The sequence below is a fragment of the Salvelinus namaycush genome, unplaced genomic scaffold, assembly GCF_016432855.1.
Source record: "Salvelinus namaycush isolate Seneca unplaced genomic scaffold, SaNama_1.0 Scaffold2172, whole genome shotgun sequence".
Taxonomy (NCBI): domain Eukaryota; kingdom Metazoa; phylum Chordata; class Actinopteri; order Salmoniformes; family Salmonidae; genus Salvelinus; species Salvelinus namaycush.
Window position 1 is genome coordinate 24,800 of NW_024058978.1, and position 11,320 is coordinate 36,119.

General features: G+C 44.6%; 2 protein-coding genes across 2 annotated transcripts; one reads left to right on the forward strand and one right to left on the reverse strand.

Annotated features, from left to right (window-relative positions):
* Positions 1-384: 384 nt before the first annotated feature.
* Positions 385-3,250, forward strand: LOC120038387 (early growth response protein 2b-like). The gene is made up of 2 exons (XM_038984155.1): positions 385-886; positions 1,381-3,250. The coding sequence occupies exons 1-2, from the start codon at positions 715-717 to the stop codon at positions 2,490-2,492; spliced, it is 1,284 nt and encodes a 427-aa protein (XP_038840083.1). The 5' UTR covers positions 385-714; the 3' UTR covers positions 2,493-3,250.
* A 4,723-nt stretch (positions 3,251-7,973) lies between these two features.
* On the reverse strand, positions 7,974-10,031 carry LOC120038386 (2-aminoethanethiol dioxygenase-like). Its single transcript, XM_038984153.1, has 2 exons — positions 8,912-10,031; positions 7,974-8,023 (listed from the first exon to the last, which is right to left on the reverse strand). Exon 1 carries the CDS (start codon positions 9,767-9,769, stop codon positions 9,014-9,016), a length of 756 nt encoding a protein of 251 aa, XP_038840081.1. The 5' UTR covers positions 9,770-10,031; the 3' UTR covers positions 7,974-8,023; positions 8,912-9,013.
* Between the last annotated feature and the right edge of the window lie 1,289 nt (positions 10,032-11,320).

An 11,320-nucleotide genomic window follows, 5' to 3' on the forward strand; every position in this document is an offset into this window, starting at 1 on the left:
GGTTAGCGATGGTAGTTCTGTCGCTGCTCTTGCTCGGCAAGACTCGTTAGTTTCCGACGCTCATATTCCGGAATAGAACCCTTATATGTAGGCAAGGGTGTTCTTAGATTTACCGGATGAAACCATGTATGGCTTCTAGAGAAGAACCGGAATTCCTATTTGAAGGCGATGTGTAGAGGAAACATTTCAAATCTTATAGATCAGATCATCTTGTAACATTGATGTCCGTCTAAACTGATAACATGCCCTCTTGAAATTTGTTCCATTTCTTGTCACCTGTATTGTTTTATAATTTTCGTGCTAATGGAAACTGCATGGGGAAAAAACACATATTTTATCGCTTTATATTGGCAACTTTCACTTGTGAGTTCTCCATTGACAGCCCGGGGCCAATAGGATCCCCCAGCGCCTCCTCTCTCTAACCAAACGGTCCTTGTATGGGCAGTGACGTAGTGGCGCATTCACTGCCCACTGATAAATACATACTACTGCTACTCGTGCTGCTAGGATCCGTCATTCACTAAACAGCCTGATGATCTGGAGAGAGTAGAGTAGACTAGTGGTATCAACACACGCTCCAGATTGGGTTCACTTCTCCGGACAGGTTATCCGATGTTTCAGTGTAGGAAAGGACTGTAAAGGCCACACATACTCAACCAGCCGGTTTAAAATACCGTTTAAATCCTGGAAACAGCGAGGGTCCGTTAGTTTTAAATGATGACGGCTAAAACTTTAGAGAAAGTCCCGGTCTCTCTGGGTGGGTATGTCCACCCTGTCTCTGATACTATCTACTCTGTGGATCATGACAGTCTGCCGCCCGGGGTGGCTATCTTTCCTAACGCTGATTTAGGAGGCCACTACCACGACCATCTTAGCGGAGCTCCAGGTAAGCGTGGACTATACATGGTGTTGTTTTGATATCATGGGGACCTTTAGAGAATGCAACATGTGCTGTGTTGGTTATTGGAGAGGAAACATATAGGCTACTACGTATAGGTTATAATATTATGCATCATGTTTGATATAGCATTTTTTCATCTTGGCCAAGAGATTTTGGAAATATTTTGAATTTATGGTTGAGGGACAAATGTATGTTTGGATATTTGTATTAATGGTAATAAAAAATGTTATGTTTTAGAGGCACATGGCTAGAGTTACGCACTTTTCAAAAAAAAGTTTTCATAAAAGTAAAACGGCACCCCTTTGAAAAGTTGAATGAATGACCGGTGGGTAAAGGACGCGAGCGCGCAGCACGCACTAAACACTGTGCGCACGAGAACGGACCTGCAGCATGTTTTTTTTTTTTTTAAAGCTCTCTGATTTGTTTGTTTCGTGTTTGTTTCGTGATTCTCTGCTAAGATGTCTCTTCATATCTTCCAGATGGCTTGATGAGTGGCGATATGAGCTTAGAGAAACGCTCTCTCGACCTGTCTTACTCTAGCTTCTCCCAGCCACCTGGTCATCGGAACCAGACCTTCACCTACATGGGAAAGTTCTCCATCGACTCTCAGTATCCCGGTAACTGGAACCCCGAGGGCGTCATCAACATAGTGAGTGCAGGGATCCTGGGCATGACCCAGCCATCTTCTGCCTCCTCCTCCCCGGCGTCCTCCGGCTCTCCCGGCCATTTCTCCTCCACGCTCAGCTGCACCATGGCCCAGAACCAGGCCGACATGGAGCACCACCTCTACTCTTCCCCGCCTCCCTACGGCTGTGGGGAGGTCTACCAGGACCCGTCGGCCTTCCTCTCCACCGGGCCCGGTATCTCCTACCCGCCACCGTCCTACTCCTCCCCTAAGCCCAACACAGACTCGGGTCTCTTCCCCATCATCCCAGACTATGGGTTCTTCCAGCCGACCTGTCAGAGGGACATGCAAGCCATGCCTGACCGCAAGCCCTTCCCCTGCCCACTGGACTCCTTTAGAGTACCCCCACCTTTGACTCCCCTGAACACTATTAGGAACTTTACATTAGGTGGGCCGGTCTCGGATGGACCCAGACTCCCCACAGCGTACAGCCCCCAGAACCTCCCCCTGAGACCCATCCTGCGGCCCAGAAAATATCCCAACAGACCGAGCAAGACCCCGGTCCATGAGCGGCCGTACCCCTGCCCAGCGGAAGGCTGCGACCGGCGGTTCTCTCGGTCTGACGAGCTGACCAGACACATCCGGATCCACACGGGGCACAAACCGTTCCAGTGCCGGATCTGCATGAGGAACTTTAGCCGCAGCGACCACCTCACCACGCACATCCGCACGCACACCGGAGAGAAGCCCTTCGCCTGTGATTTCTGTGGCCGTAAGTTCGCGAGGAGCGACGAGCGCAAAAGACACACCAAGATTCATCTCAGACAGAAAGAGAGAAAATCATCCACTGCGCCATCAAACAACACGAACTCTGATCGCTCCGGTAGCGGTTCTATAAGCACATCTAGCGGAGTCTGCTCCTCCAGCACGGGACAGCTGGCGGGATGCCCCTCGCGGGCGGTATAGTACACACTATAGCCAATAGGTTTATGGGAATAAATATTTAGAAACCTTGATGAACTAAAGACAATAGAGATTGAGGTTTAATTGTTTGTAAGCTGCAAGTTCAAAACACAATATGGAACGAACTTTACACGCAACAGCAGAATTCTCTTTCATGCGTAATTGCGCATCATTCCGGTGCGCTCCAAACGTTCCCACGATGTATCCTCTTAGTTTGGTGGCTGAGAGAAACGCACTTTGTTTGCATAGCCTACTGAAGTCAAGTTAATAGACAATACTTTTAACACGTGGCTGCCTCTATTCTCTTCATGTATCGGGAAGAAACATGTTGAGGATTAATATCAAGCACATGTACACTGACGCGCCAATAGGTTACAATATACACAACGCTGCATGGGAAAGAACGTTATATTTGCAATAATTTAGAAGGAAAAGTGTTTTAAATTATTTACTAGACAAAATGTGTCATTTTTAACATGTTCGTTGATTGTATTTCCCCCTTGTTGTGCCTCGTTTCACACGTTATTTTTGTACATTGTCAATACAAGGACGATTTAATGAAACTGTACATTTTGTCATTTAATATTAAAGTTTGATTATATGTATATTTTTGTACACATTGTGCCGTGTAACTATGGAAAGTGTTGTGGTTTATGTCTAACAATAAGAAATGTAAATAATTGAACTCAAACCGAATTGACATTTGTTTTTCGTGAATGTTTACGACTCATATTAAATGTTAATGTTGATTAAAAAAAACATCTCAATGGCCTCCAGAAAGGTTATTTCTTGTGAACTAAAAACAAAATAAACTGTGAACAACATGAATATAATGTAATAGTATTGGAAAGTACACCATAAAGGGTGGGCGTGGTAATTCCCATGTAACGTCAGTCTGATGTGAGTCATGCCTTCACGAGCTCCCACTCACCGTCTATCCGTTCTGCTGCTGTGGCTAACAACTACTAGAACAGGAAAGATATTTACCGTTGTTCATGTAGAGATCTATACACACAGGACATACAATAATACGAATAATAATACGTTAAATAAAATAAAAAAGAATAATCAAAAGTTTATACTTTCAACATTAAAATTAATGCAGGTAGTCTGATCAACATTAAAACTAATGCAGGTAGTCTGATCAACATTAAAACTAATGCCGGGGTTAACTGCCTTGTTCAGGGGCAGAACGACACATTTTTACCTGGTCAGCTCTGGGATTCGGTCTTGCAGCCTTTCGGGTTACTAGTCCAACGCTCTAACCACTAGGCTACTGGCCACCCTAAACAACAGTACCTAGGATGGGGAGAAGTCAGTCCATAACAAAGTGCTGCTCTGCATTCCCGAAGGCACACTATCAACAAGGCAGGTCCTACAGGCTCTAGTTTCTACCTTCTTAACAGCACTATCAACAAGGCAGGTCCTACAGGCTCTAGTTTCTACCTTCTTAACAACACTATCAACAAGGCAGGTCCTACAGGCCCTAGTTTCTACCTTCTTAACAACACTATCAACACGGCAGGTCCTACAGGCTCCAGTTTTGTCACACATTGACTACTGTTCAGTCGTGTGGTCAGGTGCCACAAAGAGGGAATTAGGAAAATTACAATTGTCTCAGAACAGGGCAGCACGGCTGGCCCTTGGATGTACACAGAGCTAACATGAATAATATGCATGTCAATCTCTCATGGCTCAAAGTGGAGGAGAGAATGACTTCATCACTACTTGTGTTTGTGAGAGGTATTGACATGTTGAAAGCACCGAACTGTCTGTCTAAACTACTGGCACACAGCTCAGACACCAATGGATACCCCACAAGACATGCCACCAGAGGTCTCTTCACAGTCCCCAAGTCCAGAACAGACTATGGGAGGTACACAGTACTACATAGAGTCATGACTACATGGAACTCTATTCCACATCAGGTAACTGAAGCAGTAAAATCAGATTTAAAAAACAGGTAAAAATACACCTTATGGAACAGCTGGGACTGTGAAGAGACACACACACAGGTACAGACAGACACACAGGTACAGACAGACACACAGGTACAGACACACACAGGTACAGACACACGCATATGCACAAAAGCGATAGCACACGCACTCTACACACACGTACATTGTAATATTGTTATATGGTGGTATTATACATTTTATATTGTAGATATGTAGTGGTGGTATTATACATTTTGTATTGTAGTGGTGTAATAATGTTATATGTTGTACTGTTTTATATTTTGTTGTATGTCTAATGTAAAGTGCCTTAATGTGTTTGGACCCCAAGAAGAGTAGCTGCTGCCTTGACAGGAACTAATGGGGATCCATAATAAACCCCAGGAAGAGTAGCTGCTGCCTTGGCAGAAACTAATGGGGATCCATAATAAACCCCAGGAAGAGTAGCTGCTGCCTTGGCAGGAACTAATGGGGATCCATAATAAACCCCAGGAAGAGTAGCTGCTGCCTTGGCAGGAACTAATGGAGATCCATAATAAACCCCAGGAAGAGTAGCTGCTGCCTTGACATGAACTAATGGGGATCCATAATAAACCCCAGGAAGAGAAGCTGCTGCCTTGGCAGGAACTAATGGGGATCCATAATAAACCCCAGGAAGAGTAGCTGCTGCCTTGACAGGAACAAATGGGGATCCATAATAAACCCCAGGAAGAGTAGCTGCTGCCTTGGCAGGAACTAATGGGGATCCATAATAAACCCCAGGAAGAGTAGCTGCTGCCTTGACAGGAACAAATGGGGATCCATAATAAACCCCAGGAAGAGTAGCTGCTGCCTTGGCAGGAACTAATGGGGATCCATAATAAACCCCAGGAAGAGTAGCTGCTGCCTTGGCAGGAACTAATGGGGATCCATAATAGACCCCAGGAAGAGTAGCTGCTGCCTTGACAGGAACAAATGGGGATCCATAATAAACCCCAGGAAGAGTAGCTGCTGCCTTGGCAGGAACTAATGGGGATCCATAATAAACCCCAGGAAGAGTAGCTGCTGCCTTGACAGGAACTAATGGGGATCCATAATAAACCCCAGGAAGAGTAGCTGCTGTCTTGGCAGGAACTAATGGGGATCCGTAATAAACCCCAGGAAGAGTAGCTGCTGCCTTGGCAGGAACTAATGGGGATCCGTAATAAACCCCAGGAAGAGTAGCTGCTGCCTTGGCAGGAACTAATGGGGATCCGTAATAAACCCCAGGAAGAGCAGCTGCTGCCTTGGCAGGAACTAATGGGGATCCATAATACGCCCCAGGAAGAGTAGCTGCTGCTTTGGCAGGAACTAATGGGGATCCATAATAGACCCCAGGAAGAGTAGCTGCTGCCTTGGCAGGAAGTAATGGGGATCCATAATAGACCCCAGGAAGAGTAGCTGCTGCCTTGGCAGGAACTAATGGGGATCCAAAATATGCCCCAGGAAGAGTAGCTGCTGCCTTGGCAGGAACTAATGGGGATCCATAATAGACCCCAGGAAGAGTAGCTGCTGCCTTGGCAGAAACTAATGGGGATCCATAATAAACCCCAGGAAGAGTAGCTGCTGCCTTGGCAGGAACTAATGGGGATCCGTAATAAACCCCAGGAAGAGTAGTTGCTGCCTTGACAGGAACTAATCACTAATGGGGATCCATAATAAACCCCAGGAAGAGGAGCTGCTGCCTTGGCAGGAACTAATGGGGATCCATAATAAACCCCAGGAAGAGTAGCTGCTGCCTTGGCAGGAACTAATGGGGATCCATAATAAACCCCAGGAAGAGCAGCTGCTGCCTTGGCAGGAACTAATGGGGATCCATAATAAACCCCAGGAAGAGTAGCTGCTGCCTTGGCAGGAACAAATGGGGATCCATAATAAACCCCAGGAAGAGTAGCTGCTGCCTTGGCAGGAACTAATACCCCATAATGACAAAGTGAAAACAGGTTTTTAGACATTTTTGCAAATGTATTAAAAATTAAAAACAGAAATACCTTATTTACATAAGTATTCAGACTCTTTGCTATGAAAGGCACACACCTGTCTTAATAAGGTCCCACAGCTGACAGTGCATGTCAGAGCAAAAATCAAGCCATGAGGTCGAAATAATTATCCGTAGAGCTCCAAGACAGGATTGTGTCGAGGCACAGATCTGGGGAAGGGAACCAAAAAAATGTCTGCAGCATTGAAGGTCCCCAAGAACACAGTGACCTCCATCATTCTTAAATGAAAGAAGGTTGGAACCACCAAGACTCTTCCTAGAGCTGGCCGCCCGGCCAAACTGAGCAATCGGGGGAGAAGGGCCTTGGTCAGGGAGGTGACCAAGAACCCGTTGGCAGTGGTGGAAAAAGTACTCAATTGTCATACTTGAGTAAAAGTAAAGATACCTTAATAGAAAATGACTTAAGTAAAAGTCACCCAGTCAAATACTACTTGAGTAAAAGTCTAAAACCATTGGTTTTTAAATATACTTAAGTATCAAAAGTAAAAGTATGAATATTAAAAAATAACTTCTAATAAGCAAACCAGACGGCGCAATTTTCATATTTTTTATTTATTTACAGATAGTCAGGGTCACACTCCAAAACTCAGACATCATTTAAAAACAAAGCATGTGTGTTTAGTGAGTCCTCCAGATCAGAGGCAGTAGGGATGACCAGGGATGTTCTCTGTTTAGTGAGTCCTCCAGATCAGAGGCAGTAGGGATGACCAGGGATGTTCTCTGTTTAGTGAGTCCTCCAGATCAGAGACAGTAGGGATGACCAGGGATGTTCTCTGTTTAGTGAGTCCTCCAGATCAGAGGCAGTAGGGATGACCAGGGATGTTCTCTGTTTAGTGAGTCCTCCAGATCAGAGGCAGTAGGGATGACCAGGGATGTTCTCTTGATAAGTGTGTGAATTGGACCATTTTCTGTCCTGCTAAGCATTCAAAATGTAACGAGTGCTTTTGGGTGTCAGAGAAAATGTATGGAGTAAAATGTACATTTTTTTCTTTAGGAATTTAGTGAAGTAAAAGTCAAAAATATAAATAGTAAATTAAAGTACAGATACCCCAAAAAACTACTTAAGTTGTATTTTAAAGTATTTTTACTTAAGCTCTTTACACCACTGCCCGATGGTCACTGACTGACAGAGCTCTAGAGTTCCTCTCTGGAGATGGGAGAAACTTCCAGAAGGACAACCATCTCCGCAGCACTCCACCAATCAGGCCTTTATGGTAGAGTGGCCAGATGGAAGCTACTCCTCAGTAAAAGGCACATGACAGCCCGCTTGGAGTTTGCTAAAAGGCACCAAGACTCTCAGACCAGGAGAAACAAGATTCTCTGGTCTGATGAAACTAAGATTGAACTCTTTGGCCTGAATGCCAAGCGTCACGTCTGGAGGAAACCTGGCAGAATCATGCTGTGGGGATGTTTTTCAGCGGCAGGGACTGGGAGACTAGTCAGGATCAAGGCAAAGATGAACGGAGCAAAGTACAGCGAGTTCCTTGATGAAAACCTGCTCCAGAGTGCTCGGGACCTCAGACTGGGGCGAAGGTTCACCTTCCAACAGGACCATGACCCTAAGCACACAGACAAGACAAAACAGGAACAGCTTCGGGAGAAGTCTCTGAATTCTTAAGTAAATGAGGAATTGTATTTTTTTTTTTTTAAATTTGTAATAAATTAGCAAAACTTTCCAAAAAACAGTTTTTGCTTTGTCATTATGAGGTAGTGTGATGTCATTATGGGGTAGTGTGATGTCATTATGGGGTATTTGATTTCATTATGGGGTATTGTGATGTCATTATGGGGTATTGTGATGTCATTATGGGGTATTGTGATGTCATTATGGGGTAGTAGATTGATGAGGAAAAACAATTTCATATATTTTAGAATAAAGCTGCGATGTAACAAAATGTGATAAAAGTCAAGGGGTCTGAATACTTTCCAAAGGCGCTGTATCTGCAGTAAGGCTATAGGTAGAACTTTCAGCTGTCCCAAAATAAAAACCTTCAATTATAAACAAACTAGTGTTTTAATACACACATTTGTTTGGAATAAATCAATTAAAGATAGAAAACGTAGTGTGCACTTGGAAACTAGACGTGATAAATGCTTTCAAAGTTTACATTCAATATTCACATAAGGCTATTTTCAGTTACCAACGATGGTGTTAAGAGCATATCATATTTTCAGTTACCAACGATGGTGTTAAGAGCATATCATATTTTCAGTTACCAACGATGGTGTTAAGAGCATATATTTTCAGTTACCAACGATGGTGTTAAGAGCATATCATATTTTCAGTTACCAACAATGGTGTTAAGAGCACAGGATGTTTCTAAGCCTGTTCAGGATGAAAACATCTTATCTGGAAGTTTACAGGAGATTTAGAAAGTTCAATATTTAAACTAATAAGGAGAGCAAAAGCCCAGAGACATTATCCACGACACCTGCAGTTCATTCACCTGCTCCAACTCATGTCCCACTCACAGTGATTCAAAGTCTTTTGAAAGTCATGTGGCTGCCCCTATTTGGTCACAGGTATCCCTGCCTTTACAACACCGACATCAGAAGGAGACGTTGGGCCCTGGGTATGGTTCACCCTCACACCAGAAGCCATCAGGCTGGCCTATCTCTAGTAACCACGTCTCTTCCTCACACTGCTGCTGCGCCTCTACCTTACTGTCTGCGTCGGGAACAGTCTGTAGGACTTTATAATAATGACAATCCCTCCCGTCGTCAGAGTCATACGGAGGTGCCAGGATGTCGAGGAAGGCAGCCGGTCCATCCACCGTGTCGATCTGATGCAGGTTCTCCCTCTGCGGGGTTAAGATACACGGACTACTGTCATGGGTGAACCACATGGTGGATCGGAGCACAGCCCGCCGCAGAGAGTCCTTCTGGAACGGCAGCAGCGGCGGGTCGAACTGGGTCTCACTCTGCACCTGGTCCGAAGGTTTATCCAACAGGTCAAAACACCTGATACTGACTTTCCCGTATAGAACCTTGAGCATCCCGTTCATACCGGGGTGGTCGTGGAGCGGGATGGAAGCCCCGCCGTTCAGTAGAAACACCCCCATACTGAACGACTCCGTCTCGCAGATGTGCATGTACATGACAGGTGGGTTGTGTTCGGAATGTGAGCCGTTCGGTTTCATCTTCAGGTCTGCAGCCCTGACTTCCGTCAGCAGGGTGATTAGATCCTCCCGGTTGTCCAATAATACTTTGTTGGCCCCAATTGCGGATGCATTGAAATCTTTAAATGTAATATTGGCTTGGCTGGCTATTTTCTGAATGAGAGACTTCTTGTTATCCCGTGGCATTTTGCAGATGGAAACAAAATCCGACGCCTATCGATGCTGGTTTTCTTCAGACGCAGCTGAGCAACAGGAAGAAACGGACCGAGTTGGAAACGCTCTTATCTCCTCGAATCTCGCACAATATCGTCACTCCAGGATGGGGCCGCGTTCAAACTAAATAAACGCGCGTGTAAAGTTATAACGTAACGTTTTCCATGGTAATTAAATGTGGTTTTAACACCAGGGAATATTCACGGTCCAGAATCATTTCCAAACCTATCTGATCGTCACGTCCGCAGTGACAGCGACCGCGTAGAGGAAACAAGGCATTTTGGATATTGAAGTTTAATTTAAAAGTTGGCCAATATATTTCTGTAATGAATTCCCCCCCCGCACAAAAAATAAAAAACTATACGATTATCAAATCCCTTCTCTCAACAGAAGTTGTGCCGGGGAAAGTATGATTCTCACATATGCTCCTATTATAAGAGAAAAACAATCTTGTCTTTAATAAAAGCACTACAATTCCCAGCGGCTGTCGGGCTTCCGGAGAGAGTCAGAGAGAGTAAGAGAGGACAGCCAGACAGGACAGCCAGACAGGACATTCAACCCGCTCCTCTCCCCCAGTTTATCCCCTCTCTGTCGCTCTCTTTTGGGATGAGGGTTTCTCTTTCTCTCACTTTATTCAGCAATACTTTATGACGTTTTGAGGAGTACTGACTTTGTTACAAATACATGTTAAGAGGCTAAGATACTGTAACGACTCTGGGTTTATAAGCGCGGAAATCTATTCTGCCGCACGAGCATACTTTTGCGGCACAGTCGATAGCGCGCCGGACCTCGGGCTAGAAGGTCGAGGGTTCGAGACCTGCTCCCTGCTGTTTCATTACAATACTTTAGGCACAAGTTTCATACTTTAGGTCCAAGTAGATCGAATGCAAATATAATGGTCAGGTGATATACCACCTGTAGCCTAATGGTAAATAGGCTACCTTTGATGGGAAAGAGAAGCAGCCAAAACATTACACTCCACAGCTATTGACAATATAGTACTGAAGGGTGATCTGATCACCAGTTGTTTTTGACTGATCAACATTATTATTACAACACACACCAGGGAACATTAGAGCACAAAAACATGAATTACACCCCGTTGCCTCAGATCAATACATGGGGAATCTGGATCATTTATACATATAAAAATCAGCTATAGGCTCTGAGAATGTCTGCATGTCATTTCCTCCAACAGACAGAGGTGTGTTATTGTGCTGCGCTACCTGGCAGTGAGTGGAACCAGATCACAGGAAGAACACTGAGTCAGAGGGCTACACTACACTACACCACACTACACTACACTACACTACACTACACTACACTATACTATACTATACTATACTATACTATACTACACTACACTACACTACACTACACTACACTACACTACACTACACTACACCACACTACACTATACTATACTATACTATACTACACTACACTACACTACACTACACTACACCATACTACGCTACACTATACTATACTATACTATACTACACTACACTACACTATACCACA